Source organism: Sorex fumeus, unplaced genomic scaffold (assembly GCF_029834395.1).
Source record: "Sorex fumeus unplaced genomic scaffold, SorFum_2.1 ptg000054l, whole genome shotgun sequence".
NCBI classification, from domain to species: Eukaryota; Metazoa; Chordata; class Mammalia; order Eulipotyphla; family Soricidae; genus Sorex; species Sorex fumeus.
The window spans coordinates 4,871,326-4,891,066 of NW_026606111.1; the positions used below are offsets into that span (position 1 = coordinate 4,871,326).

Genomic DNA, 19,741 nt, shown 5'->3' on the forward strand with positions numbered 1-19,741 from the left:
CTGTTGTTTCCTCTCATGTACCATGAGATACAAAGTTTCAAGGTTATTCATGACTGGGTTTCAGTCATAAAATGTTTCCATACCCACCTCTTTACTAGTGTACATCACACATGTCCCCAGTTTCCCTCCCTCAGTCCTCCCAACTTGCCCCCACCCTCATGCCCCAACCCAGCCTGCCTCTCTGGCAGGCACTTTTCTTTTCTCTTTCTCTCTGACTCTCTTTCCTTCTGGACATTATGATTGGCAATGTAGGTACCGAGAAGTTATCGTGTATATCCCTATGTTCAGCACTCAGTTCTTGCCCGGAGTGATCATTTCCAACTATCATTGTCTTACTGGATCCTTCTCTATCCTAATCATGTATTGTATAATTTAATCTATTGTGCTATGCTGTGGGGTGCTAAAGCATTCTCAGACCCTTCTCTTTCTTGTATTTTTTGGGGGGGCACACCTTAATCCTGGCTGCGCTCAGGACTTAATCCAGGCTCTGCACTCAAGGATCATTCATGGTAGACTCAGAAGACTTTATGTGGTGGTGGGGATCAAACCTGGCTGACCAAGAGCAAAATAAGTGCCCTATCTGCTGTACTAACTCTATGGTGCCTCTTTATTTATTTATTTTTTGAGAAGCTGAATGTTACCTCTGTTATATTGTAAAATTCGTCTCCTACCTCCCCAATTTTGTTCAACATATTTTCTCAAGATATAAGGTTCTGTCATCCTCAGTCACTTAATACTACAAGCCTAGATTGGAAAATCTCATCTCTGGTCTACTCAGTTAATTTCTCCCTCCTTACTTCTATTATTATTATTATTACTATTATTATTACTACTACTACTACTAATAGTTATTTAACAAAATATTGTTAAATAACACTACTACTAATAGTAGTAGTAGTAGTGTTATTTAACAACTAATAGTAGTAGTAGTAGTGTTATTTAACAATATTTTGTTATTTAAAACAAACCTATTTCTAGTATGAAGCAAACTTCTTTTTAATATATATTTTATTCGTCTCTCATTGAAATAAGATGTGGGAAGAAATGAGCCTGACCCATGAATACAAAGGCTATAGTGAGAAATTACTTTAACCAGGAGCCAGGCACCTTCACTTGTGTCTGTTTTGTTTTGGGATCATGCCCAAGTGATGCTCAGGGCTTGCTTCTGGCTCTGTGCTCAGGATAACTCTAGCTGTGCAGCACATGAGGTGCTGGGGATAAAATATGAGTTGGCCTTGTACAAGGCAATCACCCTACCCATTGTACTATCTTTATGGCCCCATTTGTGTTTGACAGACAAGTCAAGGAAGAATGATAATTTCCAATTATTATTGTCATACTGGTCTGAGTGTTGAAAGTAGGTAAAGGGATCTACATGATATATAACAACCCTTCAGTATCTGTATTGCAAACCATAAGAATAGGAAGGGAGGAAGGGAGGAAAGGAGGGAGGGAAGGAAGGAGGGAGGAAGGGAAAGACAGTGCCTACCATAGAGATGACGGGTGGGAGGGAAACTGGGGACATTGGTGGAGGCAATGGTGATGGAATATTGTATGACTGAAATCCAATCATGAACAACTTTGTAACTGTGTATCTCACTGTGATTCAACTTAATAAATAAATTTGTTTTACAAAGTGAGATAAATTAAGAAGAAAAAAAACAGGCAGGGAAAAGAAGCATGGGGCAGAGTGTTTGATTCTGATAAACCAGAAAGTGGAAAAGTTGGGCCTCACAGCTGTTGGCTGCTGCGAGCACAATGACTCTCTGCTTGGTCTTGAATTGGCAAAGGATATTTTATATTCTAGATTTTTTAGTGTTTGTCTGCTTGGAGAAAATACTATGCCTAATTCCTTTGTGCACTTGGGGGGGAGTGTTTTTTTTCTTTTGAGAAGTGTTATTTCATGTGTGTTCTTTTTTTTCATTTAGGCAAATTTACGTCAGAAAGTTACTCATTCTGTGCAAACTGATTTTAGTCACATGAGAAGAGAAAATTATTCCCAGGTATACCCTCCGCGGGATGCTAGCACGCAAAGTGCTAGGGAAAGCAGTACCCAAGTACCCAGGCCCCAGATTTTCATAGCTGGTCTCCGAGGAGGACAGGGAAAGCCGACCCAAGGAGTCAAGGTAAATTTAACTAGACCGGTGGATGAAACATAGCTGGAGACTCTGTTATAAAGAAAGATAGCACAATAAATAAATAAATAAATAAATAAAGGAAGAAAGAAAAAAGATAGCACCAACTTCAGAACAATGGCAAATGTGTTAAAGTACTTTTGTCTTCAAGAAAATTAATTCATTTTGTGGGGTTGCCATATTCATTGGTTGGGTGAATTTTTTGTCATGTATTTTCACTTTTACATCACTGCAAAATATGAAGTGAAACTTGTTATGGATCATTTTTCATCCTATTAAAATTGAACAGTGAAAAATTATCAGTTCATTAGACCCGAAAGCTTTGTAACTGGTCTCACGGTGATTCAATAAATAAAATTATAAAAAATGAAAAAAAAAGTAAGGTGGAGTTCATGCACAATTCAATCAGCTAATCAGTGGCTGAATAAATAGCAGTACTCCTATAAAAATAATTATCCGTTCATTTTTTATTAAAAAACTGGTAGCATTAAATTTGAAATTATTACTCCCTTCAGATATTATTCTAAGGATATTCTGACTATAATAGTTTACTTTTAAAAATCATGTTAAATGTGAAACAGTAAAAATGAAAACCTGATAATTTTTAAAATTTTGATCTATGAATTGTTAACCCAGATTACATTGATATTTAATATAGTATACTACTCTAAGAGCAAAGATCCATATAATGTTTCTTTACACCTTTAAACTTTACATCAAATCTGGATTTCTAACCACTTGAAAAAAATAAAGAATGTCTAGAAATACCCGACCAGCAGTCTTGGAAGTTTCCACTAGATACTAGCTATATTACCGAGTTTCTCTCTGCTGCAGTTTCTTTAACAAGAAAATTAAGGTAATAGCGGGGCCATAGTGATTGTATTTGCCTCGCATGTGGCTAACCCATGTTTGATCACCACACGCCACATGGTCCCCTGAGCCCTGCCAGGTGTGATCCTTGAGTGCAGGGCCAGAAGTTAGCCCTGAGCACTGGTGGGTGTAGTCCAAAAGTTTTTAAAAATTGAGACAAAAGTTTCCAAATCACTGTGCTGTCAAGAGGGTAAGTGAGTTAATACATTTACAGTCTTTCTATGGTAAAATTCTCTTGGACAATGTTAGCAGAGAGGAGAGAATCTCTTGTGTTTCATCTCTATTGCAGATCTAGTTTCATTTTTTCCATTTAAAAATTTTATGACTTTCAATTAGTGCCTAGATTAATGCATGGCATATTATGGGTTTTCACACATGTCAGATGAATAGACAAGGGAACTGGCAAGAAAAGGTCAGTAGAGTCAAGTAGAAAGATTCATGCAAGTTATGCAGGAAGTGGAACAAATAAGTACAGATTGCAGATCAATGACTGCTTTGGAGGGAAGAAAAAAGAAATTATAACCAGAAAAGGAAAAGGAGGAAAAGGAGAATTAAGCTCAAATAAATGTTTAATTGGGGTATGGGAAGGGCTGGGGCCATCCCCATCTATAATCAGGGCTTACTCCTGGCACTGTACTCAAAGATCACTCCTCATGAGTGTGGAGGACCACATACAGTGCTGGGCACAGAACCTGGATCAGCAGTGTACAAGGAAGTATCTTGCCTACTATACTTTCTCTTTGTCCTCTCAAATATTTACATACTGGTGATAATTTACTCTTAACTATCCTCCTAGACCAACTCACTAAAATTTACATAATCAATTTGTATTTTTTGTCATAAAATGCAATAGTTCTACTGACTTATTTTTGATAATTTTATCCACAGGGAGAATTTGGTAAAATGGCTAACCTAATAAATCTATTAGATGCATTTCTTATTAGCAAAATTAGTGTAATAAACTTTCCCATGGACAGAATTTTGTCTAAATATTTACATTTGTCTGTACATATTTAGTTTTTATTATACCTTACCCCTTGATACTATTAATGATTTAATAATTATAGCTACCATGTTGGAACTTTTTAAATCAATTCATTCTTATGGGGCCGATGAATAGCTCAAGGGGCAGGGTGTGTCTTTAGCATGCAGAAGCCTGAGTTTGTACCCTGGTTCTGCATGGTCTCCTTAGCACTGAGGGAGCTATCTTCTAGCATAGAGCTGAGTGTAGTCCAGAGTACAGCTGATATATCCCCCACACCAAAAGAATGAAATAAATTTATCGTAGTTTTACTTTACTTTTAATAGACATAATTCCTTCTATACAATTGAGACTAGGGTAGCTCTTCTGCCTAGTAGAGACTAAGGTAGCTCTTATGCCTAAATGGACAGGCATTGAGACACAAACTGTAACCTGGTAATGATAATCAGGAGCATTAGTAGGATTGCACACAGTAGTAATAATTTCTGTCAGAGAGATGGTACAGGGGGTTAAGATGCTTGTGTGGTTTTTTTTGTTTGTTTGTTTTGGGTCACACCCAGCGATGCACAGGGGTTACTCCTGGCTCTGCACTCAGGAATTACTCCCGGATGTGCTCAAGGGACCATATGGGATGCTGGGAATTGAACCTGGTTGGCTGCGTGCAAGGCAAACGCCCTACCTGCTGTGCTATAGCTCCAGTCCCCAAGATGCTTGACTTGAACATGCTCAGCCCAGGTTCAATCCCTGGCTCTGCACATAGTCCCCTGAGATCTCTCAAGAGATAAGTTTGAGTACAGAGCCAGAAGTAAGCCCTGAGAATTTCCAGGTATGGCCCCCAAATAAACAAAGAACACTATAAAAACAATGAAAAACCAAAACCACATAGCTACTTAAAGAAGTATAAATGAACTCTTGACAAATGACCTGTGGTTCATGTGCTGAATATCGCTGCTTCTTACTCTAACCAGATCTGGATAGAAGTCCGGACATTGTTGATCAACAACAGCTCAAATTTCAGTCTAGTGAGTTATTAGTGGAAATATAAATTGTCACAATTACTATGGAAAACAGTACATTTACTTAAAAAAATATATACACACATATGTGTATATTTACTATACTATTTAATAACCCTACTTTTGAGTGTTTACCTTAACACTATGAAAACATTAACTTGTAAAGGTATACGAACCCCTATGATCAGCACCATTACAATATGCAAGCCCTAGACACATCCCAAATGCTTGATGATGACTGGTTATATTTTAAAAATGTGCTAGGGCCAGAGATAGCAAAGAAGACTGTACACACTAATGCTCTGTCTGTAGAAGGCCCATGTTCAACCTTCAGCCTTAACACTGTCAGTTATTGACTGTCAAAAAAAAAAAGATATGGTACATTCAGTCATAAAAAAAAATAAAGTGCTGCTATTTTTGGCAACATGGATGGACTCTGAGGTGGTTATGGAAAGAACAACAATCAGAAGAGCAAGAGTCAGAAGGAAAAAGATAAATACAATTTACAATATAAAGAAAGAAATCAAATGAACAAAAGCAAAACTAAACCCTTAGGCTCACAAAAGAGTGGTGGTTACCATACGGGAGGGGCTAATAAGGTAGAGGAACCAATTAATTGGTATGGATGGTGGTAACTGGGCACTTGGTGGTGGGTAGCATGTGGATACACACACACACATACATGACATATATAATTTATAATAGACATATATAATAAATGAATATATAGATGTAAGTAGATAATGGTGAGGAGAAAAACAATCTGTGATATGTATATAGTGCTATAAACCAATGTTACCCCAATGAAGCATAAAAAGAAAAAAGTTAGGCATACGTAAATAAGCACAATGCATTTTTCCTTGAAAAGACTTGGAATAGTGGCTGCCATCCTCCAGAGGCCATTGGACAATCAGGTTGGGGCCCGCAGTGATGAAACATGCAGGGCCTCGTGGGATGGGGGTGGAGCCAGCCCTTTCCTCCCCACCCCAATGAGATCCCAAGTCACGACCCACGAATGGCTTCTCTGGCTCCTGCTCAAGCTGCTTATTGGCCATGATCCAAGAGACTCAGGAACAAATCTCGGAACCCAGCAGGTTTTGGCAGAAATTCCTCCAGGTTTAATTGTTAAAATTTTGAAATTCCAAAATCGTGTGGCCACTACTGTGGCTGCATGACATCATATGTTATTCATAACCAATTAATAGAAAACAAATTGTCTACTGTTGCCTTTTCAGCAGATCTGAGTGTTGGGGTAAAATTCCAAATAATAATGGTGGGTCTGGTGTCGAAATATTAAATGTAATCAAAGTAGAGAGAAAGTAATATGGAAATTATCTGCCACAAAGGTGGGGGGAGGGTGTGAGGTGGGGGGTAAACTGGGGTTTTGGTGGTGGAAAAAAAAAGACTAACATGTAAAAAAAACAAGTTACACAGTAATACATATATTAAGAATTACTTGTGTGTTTATAAAATCTGTTATTGATGGTCCTCCAATAAAGAAATATGTATTTGGTTATTTTTGCTAAATATAAGCTCTAAAAGAGTAAGAAAACTGTCCAATAAGTAATAGTTCAATAAAATGTAAGTGGTGAGACTGATCTATGAATAAATATTTTGCTCCCCCCCAAAAATATATAAGATTTGGAATAATCCACCATAAGAATGTACAAATTAGATCGAACTGAAAATATAAATATTGGGCAGGGATAACATACATCTGCTGGCTGCAAAGTTAATAAAAATATTTCTCCCAAGGATATACCACAGCTACAAAGTACAATAAACCCCCCTTTTTAGTGCCTATTATTTTACTCACTGAAAAAATTCATTTTTAATTTTTATTAGTGAAACACCATGAGGTATAGTTGTAGACTTACAAATTTTTGTGCTTGGGTTTCAGTTATACAATGATCGAGTACCTTTCCCTCCACTAGTGCCCATTCTCCACCACCACTGATCCCAGTATCCCTCCCACACCCCATCCACCCCATCCCACCCTGCCTCTGTGGTAGGGCATTCCCTTTGGCTCTCTCTCTCCTTTTGGGTGCTGTGGTTTGCAAAAGAGGCATTGAGTGGCAGTCATGTTTGGTCTATAGTCTACTTTCAGCATGCACCTCCCATCCTGGGAGGATCCTCCCAACACCCTTTATTTGGTGCTCCCTTCTCTATCTGAGCTGCATTTCCCCCCAGCATATGTGGCTGGCCTCCAAGCCATGAAGTAAACTTCCTGGTACTTATCTTGGCTATTCTTGGGCGTTAGTCTCCTATTTTGTTACTTTATGTTCCCCAGATGAATGCAATCTTTCTATGTCAATCCCTCTCTTTCTGACTCATTTTGCTTAGCATACTTTTGATGTAGTACCACTGTATGTAAATTTCATGACTTCATCATTTCTGACAGCTACATACTCCATTGCATAGATGTACCAAAGTTTCTTTAACCAGTCATCTATTCTCGGGAACTCAGTTTTTTTTTTTCCCAGATTCTAGCTATTGTAAACAGTGCTGCTGCAATGAACAAAAAAGTGCAGATGTCACTTTGACTATACTTTTTTTTGCCTCTCTGGGATATATTCGAAGAGTTGTATTGCTGGGTCAAATGGGAGCTCAATTTCTAATTTTTTGAAAATCGTCCATATTGTTTTAAAAAGGGCTGAACCAATCGGCATTTCCACCAGCAGGAAGGAGGGTCCCTTTGTTGCCACATCTGCGCCAACACTGGTTGCTTTTGTTCTTTTGGATGTGGGCCAGTCTCTGGTGTGAGATGATATCTCATTGTTGTTTTGATCTGCATCTCCCTGATGATTAAGGATGTAGAGCATTTTCACACGTGCCTTTTTGCCATTTGGATTTCTTCTTTGAGAAATTTTCTGTTCATTTCATCGCTGCATATTTTGATGGGGTTGGATGTTTTCTTCTTGTGGAGTTCAACCAGAACTTTGTATATCCTTGATATCAACCCCTTGTTGGATTAATATTGGGAGAATGTCCTTTCCCATTCTGTAGACTGTCTTTGTTTTTTGATCAGTGTTTCTTTTGAGGTGCAGAAGCTTCTTAGTTTAAGATTGTCCTATTTGTCTACCTCTGTTTTCACTTCCTTGGCCACTGGCGTGACATCTTGGAAGATACTGTTCTCTTCAATGTTGTCTTCAATGTACTTCATGGATTCTGGTCTGATGTTGAGGTCTTTAATCCATTTTGATCTTACTTTTGTACGTGTTTTAGGCAGAGATATAAGCCCATTTTTTTGCATGTAGCCGTCCAATTTTGCCAGTACAATTTATTAAAGAGGCTTGCCTTGCTCCACTTCACATTTCTTGCTCCCTTATCAAAGATTTGATGATTATATGTTTGGGGGGACATGTCAGTATGTTCGATCCTGTTCCATTGGTCTGCAGCTGTGCCTTTGTTCCAGTACCATGATGTTTTAATTATTACTGCTTTATAGTAGAGTTTGAAGTTAGGGAGGTTGATCCCTCTCATTTTCTTTTTCCCAAGAATTGCTTTAGCTATTCGTGGGGGCTTATTGTTTCATATGAATTTCAGGACTGTTCGCTCCATATCTTTGAAGAAGGATGTGGGTATCATTATAGGGATCACATTGAATTTGTACAATGCTTTGGGAAGTATTGCCATTTTGACAATGTTAATTCTTCCTATCCATGAGCAGGGGATATCTTTCCATTTCCTCGTGTCCTCTTTTATTTCCTGAAGTAGCGTTTTGTAGTTTTCTTTGTACAGGTCTTTTACTTCCTTAGTTAAGCTGATTCCTAGGTACTTGATTTTCTGGGGCACAATTGTGAACAGGATTGTTATTTCCATGTCACTTTCTTCTCTCTATTTGTGTATAGGAAAGCCATGGACTTTTGGGTATTGATTTTATAGCCTGCAACTTTACTATACAAGTCTATTGTTTCTAGGAGTTTCTTGGTAGAGGTTTTAGAGTTCTCTAAGTATAGTATCATATCATAGGCAAATAGTGAGAGCTTGATTTCTTCCTTTCCTACCTGAATGCCCTTAATATCTTTTTCTTGCCTAACCGGTATTGCAAGTACTTCCAGTACTATCTTGAACAGCAGTGGAGAGAATGGGCATCCTAGTCTCATCCCTGATCTTAGAGGGAAGGCTCTCAGTTTTTCCCCATTGAGGATGATGCTTGCTGTAGTCTTGTGGTAGATGGCTTTAACTATATTGAGGAAAGTCCTCTCTATACATACCATTTTGGTGAGGGTTTTCATCATAAACGGGTGCTATATCTTGTCAAATGCTTTCTCTGCATCTATTGATATGATTATAAGTTTTTTATCTTTTCTATTGTTGATATAATGGATTATGTGGATTGATTTCTGAATGTCAAACCATCCTTGCACCCCTGGGATGAATCCCACTTGGTCATGGTGTATGATCTTTTTAATGAGTTGTTGAATTCTATTTGCTAGTATTTTGTTGAGAACCTTCACATCCGTGTTCATCAGAGATATCAGCCTGCAGTTTTCTTTTCTTGTGGCGTCTTTGTTTCATTTTGGTATTAGAGAGATATGGGCTTCATAGAAACTGTTTGGGAGAGTTTCTCTTTCTTCCTTTTCCTGGAAATGCTTGAGAAGAACTGGCAACAGGTCCTCATTAAAATGTTTGAAAAAATTCGCTAGTGAATTAATCTGGACCTGGGCTTTTGTTTTTGGGAAGACTTTTAATTACAGTTTCAATTTCCTTGATGTTAATAGATCTATTCAGGTACTCTAGATCTTCTTGATTCAGCCTTGGGAGATTATAGGAATCCAGGAATTTGTCCATTTCTTATAGGTTCTCTTGTTTCGTGGCATACAGATTTTTAAATAGTCTCTGATGATCTTTTGAATTTCTTTGGTTTCTGTTGTGATATCCCCCTTCTCATTTCTTATTTGGTTTATTTGGGTTCTCTCTCTCTCTTTGTGAGTCTTGCTAGTGGTTTATCTATCTTGTTTATTTTTTTGAAGAACCAGCTCTTGGTTTCATTGATCTTTTGGATTTTTTTTTTTGGTATTCATGTTGTTGATTTCTGATCTCTTTCCTTCTGCTTGATTTGGGCTCCTTTTGTTGATCCTTTTCTAAGATCTTGAGCTGTGAAGTCAAGTTGTTTACGTGGGCCCTTTCTTCCTTCCTGAGAATTGCTTTTAGAGCTATAGATTTTCCCCTTAACATGGCTTTAGCTGCATCCTATAGGTTCTGGTAGCTTGCGTCTTCATTCTCATTTGTTTCCAGGTATCTTTTCATATTGTCCTTGACTTCCTTCCTGACACATTTGTTTTTCAACAATGAGTTGTTTAATTTCCAGGTGTTTGATTTGTTTTTCCATGTCTCTGTGTGATTCACTTCTATCTTCAGTGCACCGTGGTCTGAAAAGACTGGAGAAGTATTCTTTCTTTTGGGGGTATAGAGCCCTGTGTAGGTCTATAAGCCCTCTCTCTTCTATTTCTTCCTTCAAAGCCAATGTTTCCTTGCTGAGTTTTGTTCTTGTTGATCTATCCAGAGGTGATAAGGCCATGTTGAAGTCTCCGACTACTATTGTGTTGCTAGAAATGTCCTCTTTAAAATCTGTTAGCAGTTGTTTTAAATATTTAGCTTTTCTCTCATTATGTGCATATACATTTAAGTTTCAGTGAGCGTTTTGCCGGATAGAGAATTCTTGGTGAAGTGTTCATTTCAGTGAATTTTTTTTTTTACTATATCCCACCATTGCCTTCAGGCATGGAGGGTTTCCTCTGATAGGTCTGCTGTGAATGTAAGGGGTGCTCCTTTGTATGTGATTTCCTTCTTTGACCTTGCTACTTGCAGTATTGTGCCTCTATCCACGGCATCCATCATTCTAACTCTGATATGTCTTGGAGTGTTTTTGTTAGGGTCTCTTTTAGCTGGCACCCTTTGGGCTCCTTGAATCTGAATGGCTGCATTTTCCAGCTCTGGGAATTTTTCAGCAATGATTTGTTTAGCCATGGCTTTTTCATTGGGATTGTTTCCCTGACCTTCTGATACTCCAATGATTCTAATGTTGTTCCATTTGGAATCATCTCCTAGGACTCTGATTCGCTCTAGAGCTATTTTGAGGTCTCTTGCCATTGTTTGTTTTTGCCTGTTGGCTTGGTGCAGCTGATCTTCCAGCTCACTGATTCTGTCTTCAGCTGTGGCCATTCTAATGTTGAGGGCACAGACTGAATTTTTTATTTCATCTACGAAATCTCTGATTCGTGACATTTCTGTGCATAGCTTTCCAATTTCTGCTCTCATTTCCTCTTGGATTTTCTCCATTGTCCGATCCATTGTTTCTTTCATGTCCTTCAATTTACTGGATATCTGTCTGACAGCTTCATTGAGTTCACTGAACATCTTCATTACTTCATATCTGAATTCTTTTTCAGAGAGGTCCCTTAGGTGAGTAGCATCTACTGAGGCTTCTAGACTCTTCATCGTCCTCCCCACATAGTGGGGATTTGTGTTGTTTCTTCATGTTGGTGTGGAGGTATGGAGACTGAGGTGTTATTTGAGATTACTGGGTATGAGTAGATTACTTGCGGCCACGTGAGTGTCCACCTGCCCCAAATTAGACCACGCCCACTTATGAAGAGGCCACGCCCCCACGGGTACCTAGGGGCTGGGGGGGTACAACGGGGGGGGGGGGAAGGAGACTGGCGCAGCATTGGGGACGAACAGGAAGAGGCTCAGGGATGCTGAGTGTCCTAGGGTCCTAGAGGGCGCCTGGGGCAGGTGTGCAGAGAAAGCCAAGTCCTGGGTTCAAATACTGATGGATTAACTGACCAGGGGGGAAAGAAGATCGGCACAGCATTGGGTATGAACAGGAAGAGGCTCAGGGATGCTAAGCATCCCAGGGTCCTAGAGGACACCTGGGGCGTGTGTGTGGAGAAAGCCACTCACTGAAAAATTTTGTTCTCTGAAATCATACACTTTAAAAAACTGTTTTGAAAATTATGTCAGTAAACTCCCACTCTTGCTTGTTAACCAAAGATTTGCCTGTGAGGAACTCACTTTTCAAGTGAAGGGTATGCTTATTTTTATCAAGATAATTCAGAATGAGGTGCTATACCTTACAATAGTTATTTTATCAATGCTTTTCTTGGCTTACACTTCTACTGCACCACACCCATCACCTCATTGTCAACATCCTTCCCACTGTCCGTATGTCCCTTATCATCCCCCCTTTTCCATTCTGACATCTTCAGTTTTGTTGGCAGCATCTGTGAGTTTGTCTTGTTTGGCCATTGCTTGTACTTGGACTTGTTTCTTTACATGCCACGTATAAGAGAGGTCATCTAATATTTATTTTTCTCCTGGCTCATTTCACTCCTCATGATGACCAAATAATATATATATATGTGTGTGGGCTGGAGCGATAGCACAGTGGTAGGGCATTTGCCTTGCAAGCGGCCAACATGGCCAATCCGAGTTCGATTCCTCCGCCCCTCTCGGAGAGCCCGGCAAGCCACCGAGAGTATCTCACCTGCACAGCAAAGCCTGGCAAGCTACCTGTGACATATTCGATATGCCAAACACAGTAACAAGAAGTCTCACGATGGAGATGTTACTGGGCCCGCTCGAGTAAATCAATGAACAACGGGAGGACTGTGACCGTGATATGTATGTGTATATATACACACATATATATACACATATGTATATGTGTATACACACACACACACACACACATATATATATATATATATATATATATATACACACACACACACACATATATCCCTTCCTGGTTCCACTGACCCCATGACTTCTGACTCCCCAAATAATATTTTTTTCAATTAAGTGATCTTCCAGAGGTAATATCTTTTATTGAGGTTTTAGAAGCTGCACTTTTTAAAAAAAAAAAAAAGACGTGGAGTTTTGACCTTCAGAAGTATAGAATTCTTATAAGACTTGGATTTTTAAAAAAGGACTTAAGTTTTACTTTTGTCAAAAGGACATTATGTACACCATTATTCATTGCTGCACTCAGTACAATAGCTAAGATATGGAATGAACCTACATGTCCAGTGATATGAAAGGATTATGAAGATGTAGTATATACACACAAAGGAATACTATGCAGCTGAAAGGAATGATTATATCATGCAATTTGCTGCAACATGGTTGAAACTGGAGGATCTCATGTTGAGTGAAGTAAGCCAGAGGAAGAAAGACAAACAGGATGATTTCACTTATCTGTGGAATAGAGACTACTGGATGAGGAACTGTATGTAGTAAAAGGGGGATGTCTAGATCATCTTTGATCCCAGTGTTTAGAGAGGAGGCAGATAGAGAAGGAAAAAAAATTAAGAGAGGATGAAGAGAACAAGAAGTAATGAATTAATAGGCAATAGGGCTGCATTTATACCAGTGATATGATTGAAGGGTAGAGCCATATACCCAATACACAGATTCAATAGAACTGAAACCCTTAGATCTAATCTGCAACCATTGAAACACTGTAATGTGCCTGACAAGTTGACAGGTGGAGGTGACGTGGGGTTAGGATGAGGAGAAATCTGGGAACACTCGGCCGATGGAAGATGACACCGGTGGAGGAATTGGTCTTGGATTATTGTATGCCTAAAACACAACTATCCGTAACTTTGCAAATCATGGCTCTTTAATGAAAATTAAAAAAAATAAAAAATTGTTTTAAAGTCTGTTATTTTATGTGGTGCTCTCCCCAGAACAATGTCATTCCTGAGGTGCTTGTCTACAGATTGGTCAATCAATTTTCAACCTTTTACATAACATGGTTGGAGGTAAAGAAACCTGTACCTGTACAGGAAAAAGAGAAAGGTTTATGTGTTTGGAAGAGAAAGTTTGTGGGTAATGAAAATTATAAATGGAGCATAGAGTGGTACTCAAAAAGAAGAAGAGATGAACTGTACAAGGCAATAGTAGTATAGTACTAAAGATGGAATATTTGAATGATTTTAATTCACAAAATTAATTTCAACTTTACGTCTAAGTTTTTTATCTGCATATTTTTTAGTTCTTGAAAGTTTTTCTATTTAGTTTATGATTAAACTATGTATGCTAAAATGTGTAAGAACATACACAGTAGGGAACAAAACAATTCTACAACTGGAAACTTCCCATCGCGGCAAGAGGTAAAGAGTACCAGTGAGCACACAATCAGCCAGGTAGGGAGAAGGTCCAACTTTGTTCCCAAAAGGTTCAAATGTCTGACTTGACAAGGGCAACTCTGTTCTCTGGGAGCCCTGTCTCATATGAAGGTGATCCTAGTAGGATGTAAGTTTCTACTGATGCTGATAAGCCAACCATAAGTTTATCTACTGATAAATGGTATTTCTTACCATCACGTTAGCATAACAGCCACTTAAAGAAAGTCTTAGAGGCAGGCTATAGAAAGTCATCTTAGAGAAAGATTTTGCGACAGAAGCTGGAGGCTGCTGGGCTGACTGACACAGGGGCACAGAGACCAGACTTTTGAACAGTATGTCAGAAAAATCAAGTTTAAATGAGAGGTGGTACTGGAAGAGCAGAGAAGTCGAAACCAAAACCGTTGCAGAAAGTAAGGTATCTTAAATGCCCTACTTGACACACACAAGCTACAACAAATCCCTAAGTCTTAAACCCAAGTCTTCATCCGCCTACCAACTACCACAGCGGGAACTACAATTCCCAGAAGGCTCCGCTCCGCCTTCCCCTTTGACTCCGCGTCTCGCCCTTGCCGGGAGTTGTAGTTCCCAGACTGACTTTTTTTTTTTTTTCCCCGTCCTGTAGTCGAGACCGAAGCACTCACGAGCCGATTCTGGCCTTTAATTTCGACCCCGTTGCGTCCGGGTTCTTCCCATTTCCGGGCGGCCCGAGCAGCCCTCTGGGCTCACGGCTCGGGTCGACGGCGGGACGGCGGGGCGCTCTAGGCCGCGTCTTCCCCGTCTCTATGACCACAGGAGGCGGCCCGGGCGTCGGGCTCCGGGCGCGCGGCGAGGGTGCGCGTCAGTGTCTCGCGGAGCTGCCCGGGCACCATGGCCGCCCCGAGAGGTGAGAGGCTCGGGCTGCCGGGACCTGCGAACGCGGGGCTCCCGGCGGCACGCGTCGGCGCGAGGAGGCTGCCAGCGCTCTGGCTCCGGAGCGCGGAGCCGGGGTCAGGCGGCCGAGGTCTGACCTGCGTCGCGGGGCCGCCAGCGCAGCCCTGCGGCGGACACTCGGACCCGGCGCCGCCGGGATGCGCGGGGAGTGCGAGGTGGGAGCCGGGATGCGCGCGGGCCGGGGCTGACAGCGTCGGTCCCGGGTCGCACTCGCATCCCGCGGCGGGGAGGTGGGGTGGGGGGCGCAGCGCCGCTCTGCGCGCTCACTGGGTGCCCGCGGCGGCTGCCCTCTTTTTCTGCGTCTCCCCTTTTGCTGATGGCACGGGGTGGGGGCGGGGGTGGGGGCAGTGCTCCAGGGACAAAGAACGAGCGGAGACTGGCGGGTGTCACAGCGCCCCAAAAACAGTCCTGGGCCGTGCCTGCCGCCCCCCAGAAAGCGAGACTCAGGAGGCAGGGTTTAAGGAAGCTGCTTCCCAGGAAAGTGTCATAGCGGGTCACAACTTGTGGGGTCACAGTGACTGTGCTACTCGGGCGGAGAGGACCACCACGCTGCGGGGTGCAGCGCACAGTAAGGACGTGTCGGACCCGGTGCCCTTTCAGGGGGCTGAGCTCCAGCCCCGCAACGCGCTGCTGGTTCAGCGGTTCCCTGGGGGCCCGAAGTTGGGGTCAGGACTGCGGCTGCCTTGCTGGAGGACGGAACAGTGTCTTGGGAGAGGTCGGGCTACATCCGTTTTCACCGCACCCTTTCCCCAAAGAGCACCTTGTTCAGCAAATATTGCACATCAGCTTACACAAAATCGTTCCGTTTGGGGAGCTAAGTTTTTCTTCCTGGTAGCCTGCTCCACCTGTCATTCAGCCCTGCTGGATCACTCACTGTCTTGCACACGCTTCTCTTACTCATTCTCCCTTTTCAAATAAGTCCCCCTTTGTTTGTTTTCGGGCCAAACCTGGTGGTGCTCAGGGTTTACTTCTGGTTCTGAGCTCTGGGGTCACTCTTGGCAGGGCCCTGAGTGCCAGAGATTGGACCCTGGTTGGCTGTATGCAAGGCAAGAGCACTCCAGCTGAATTCTTAACATCCACAGAACTGAGAGTTTAGACCTCTCAAACGAAAACTACTTTATTTGAAATATTACCTAGTACTCCAACTGGACTATTGCTTCGGTCCCTCTAGTTAGTCTATAGCACTGTCCTCCCGTTGTTCATGGATTTGCTCGAGGGGGCCCAGTATCATCTCCATTGTGAGACTTGTTACTGTGCTTGGCATATAGAATACATCATGGTTAGCCTGGTCACGGGTATCTTGCCAGGCTTTGCTGTGGTGGGGAGATACTCTCGGTAGCTTGCAGGGCTCTACCCCGCAAAAGGGGCGGAGGAATCCAACCGGGGTCACATGCAAGGCAAACGCCCTACTGCTGTGCTGTTTCCAGCCCTAATTAGTCTAGTCTTAAGATTTGTAGCAATACAGCAAGTAAAGGGAACAGTTGAATTTGTTTTGGTAATTAACAGAATGGGCACTACAAGATATTGAGCAAAATTTAAGCATCACAGACCGGAAGTCATCCGAAGTAGCTGAAAATTTACAGATTTATTGTTAACACATATATGTTATGTTTTGGCCTCTCAGAAAAATACAATCCTTGAAAAATTGCAGTTTTCTTTAATAATGATTAAATTTTGTGTATCTCATGGTGATTCAACAACAACAACAACAACAACAACAACAAAAAGACTAATAAAAAACTTCGGTTTCATAATGATTCATCTGGAACTGTCTGAATTTCCACTGTCTCAGGAATTAAAAATAATGTCCTCTCTAATATATGGAAAAGAATCTTAATTTTAGACTATAGATTTCATTTGGGGGAATTTTTCCACGTAGAAATATTCCTGAGAAATAATGGGAACTTTGTGAGAAGTAGGAAAATACAGACATGACAGTGTGTCAAAAATGGAGTTCAGTTGTTGGCTAGATTTATAATTTCTGTTTTGGGGTATGATTTGAATACTCAGTAAAATTTACAGGATTATATATGACTTAATCTATTGATACTGCTTTTGATATCACCCTAAAAAAAGGGAATTGCTAATCATTGAAACTTCATACTGAAGAATTTGTGGTTTGAAGAAAAAATACATTTGAATGTTAAGCTGAAGGTTTTTTTTTCTTTAAATAAACCTTTATAGTAAAATAAACCTTTATATGGCTTTAAATTAATATTTATTGCCAAAGCCTATATGTTTTACAAATATCTGAGTTTATTTGGTTACTTTTATTTAAACCCATTGTTTTTGCCAAGAATATAAAATATAAAATATATTCCATATACATATATAGGGCATTTGCCTTGTGCTGGCCAAGCTGGGTTTGATTCCTCGCTCCTCTTGGAGAACCCGGCAAGCTACCGAGAATATCTCGCCTGCCCTGCAAAGCCTGGCAAGCTACCCTTAATATATTCGATATGCCAAACATAGTAACAAGTCTCACAATGGAGACATTAGTGGGCCCCCTTGAGCAAATTGATGAACAACTGGAGGACAGTGCTACAGTATCACTCTGTAAATAGACTCTCAAAGTTGCTCATGATATTTGTAGGTCAGAATGTTTTTGTCGGCTATAAATATTTGGTTTCATGTTTAAACATTCACTTTATTGTTATTTTAATCAGGAACCTATGCAATAATTAAAATAACGTAGTTTTAGTCTGAGTGTTAAACTCTTATTTAGGATTCAGGCTGGCAAACTTTTTTCTGTAAAAGACTGGATTGATCTGTATTATAACCACCCAATCATACAGTTGCAGGCGAAAACGTAACCCCAGACAATTCAGAAACAGGGTTGTGGTTGTGTTCTAATAAAACTTCATTAATAAATCTTGAATCTTGAATTTCTTATAATATTTGTGTCACAAAGGTTACTTAAAAACTGTTTCTCCCAACCATTACATAAGTAAAACTATTTTATAGACTAGTGAAAAACAAAGAATAGGCTGTAGTTTGCTCATTAATGATCTAGAATCTGCAGGGAAGTGCTTACCACTGTAGTTAAGGTTATTGTGAGTTAGTTTTGAAATCAAACATGTTTCCATCCAAGAGGAAAGTTTTAGAACAAAAGAAGGATTTAGTGTTCTCTTTTACTTCCTTTTACTTAAACACTGCCTTTTTTTTTAACTCTCTCAGGTCTTCTGGAAAGAATGTCTAGGCAGAGATAAGAGCCATTTTTTCTGTTGTTCCATAGTACATTTTAATTAAGACAGTCACAATCACGACCATCCTGTTATTCGTTGATTGTCTCGAGCAGGCCCCAGTAACGTCTCCTTCATCCTAGCCAAGATTTTTTAAAAAAGTGCCAAATTCAAGGCTCTTTCAGAGTTAGGAGAATGAGACCCATCATTGTTACTGGTATTTGGCATATTGGGTACGCCACGGGGAGTTTGCCAGACTCTGCCGTGTGGGCAGGCTACATTCGGTAGCCTGCCAGTTTGTCCAAAGTAGGAATGAGATAATAAGATGTCACAATAAGATGTCACAGCTTCACAGCTTCCGGGAGCTGGGTTTTATAGTCTCTGAGTCTTGGCCGTTGATGGGATTACACGGTGCCAGGGGGCCAATTGGTGGGTGTGACCCCCACCTAATTAAGACAATGTAATTTAAAAAAATTGATTGTTTTCCAAATAATTTTTTGCCACATCCAGGAAAAAGCATTAAAATACTAGTTTTGTTGTCCTCCTGTAAGGTAAAGGCCTTCCTGTTGATCGTCGATTTGCTCGAGCGGGCCCAGTAACATCTCCATTGGAGACTTTGTTGTTACTGTGTTTGGCATATCGAATACTCTCAGTAGCTTGCCGGGCTCTCCGAGAGGGGCGGAGGAATCGAACTTGGGTTGGCCATGTTGGCCGCGTGTAAGGCGAACGCCCTACCCGCTGTGCTATCACTCCAGCCAGTCCTCCTGTACCATAGCTAAAAACTGTTTCAAATTCTTATTTTCCTGTGAAAGCTGTATTTGCATTGTGGTTAGGCTTCCAGAATGGTAAGGAAGAAAGTACTTGGGTATAATGTAGTAGCCCAGAGTCATCCCTGTACCTCTAATTCTTCCTGGTTGTCAGACTGGCCCAATGCAGCTTATTTTTGTATGGCACAGGAGCTAAGAATGGTTTTTAGAGATGAATATTTGCTATTGATTTGATGGAATATTAACTTTGAAGACCAGTGACAAAATTTGTAACCCTCCCAAGAGATTTCTGTTCTCAGTAGTAACCCTGAATTTTGAATGTTTTTTAAAAAATATGAAAATGTGTTTTTTTCTTGTTACTTAAATACCTACAGATTATTCGTTCTTTCCATTTCTTTTTTAAAACATACATTTTCTTTTTCTCTTTTTATATAAGACCACACTTGGGGCAGTGTTGGGGTGGGGCTTTAGGGTCACATGGTAGTGGATATGGGGGTTCAACTCCATAACTTGCGCTGTCTCCTTTGCTCTTGATTTAAAATTTTTTTTTAAATATTTGGGTGGTACTTGAGATTGAGCCCAGGGAGAAAATTATGTGAGGCAGACACTTTAGCCAGTAGGGACCCCCTGTGAAAACCTTGACTTTTTTTCTGGCCTATAAAAGCCTTAAGTGTTTACTATTGTTTCTTTATGGGGAAAAAGAATTGCTGTTAATTTCT

The 19,741-nt window shown here is 40.6% G+C and overlaps 2 protein-coding genes across 2 annotated transcripts in view; both read left to right on the forward strand.

Annotated features, from left to right (window-relative positions):
- The window catches only part of CFAP206 (cilia and flagella associated protein 206), a 28,604-nt gene extending 26,398 nt beyond the window's left edge, over nt 1–2,206 (forward strand). The window contains exon 13 of the mRNA XM_056125162.1: nt 1,929–2,206. Within this exon, the coding sequence (XP_055981137.1) occupies nt 1,929–2,159 (231 nt within the window). The 3' untranslated portion in view covers nt 2,160–2,206. The remainder of the gene's footprint in view (nt 1–1,928) is intronic.
- A 12,684-nt stretch (nt 2,207–14,890) lies between these two features.
- SLC35A1 (solute carrier family 35 member A1) overlaps nt 14,891–19,741 on the forward strand; it is a 28,786-nt gene continuing 23,935 nt past the window's right edge. The window contains exon 1 of the mRNA XM_056125166.1: nt 14,891–15,026. Within this exon, the coding sequence (XP_055981141.1) occupies nt 15,011–15,026 (16 nt within the window). The 5' untranslated portion in view covers nt 14,891–15,010. The remainder of the gene's footprint in view (nt 15,027–19,741) is intronic.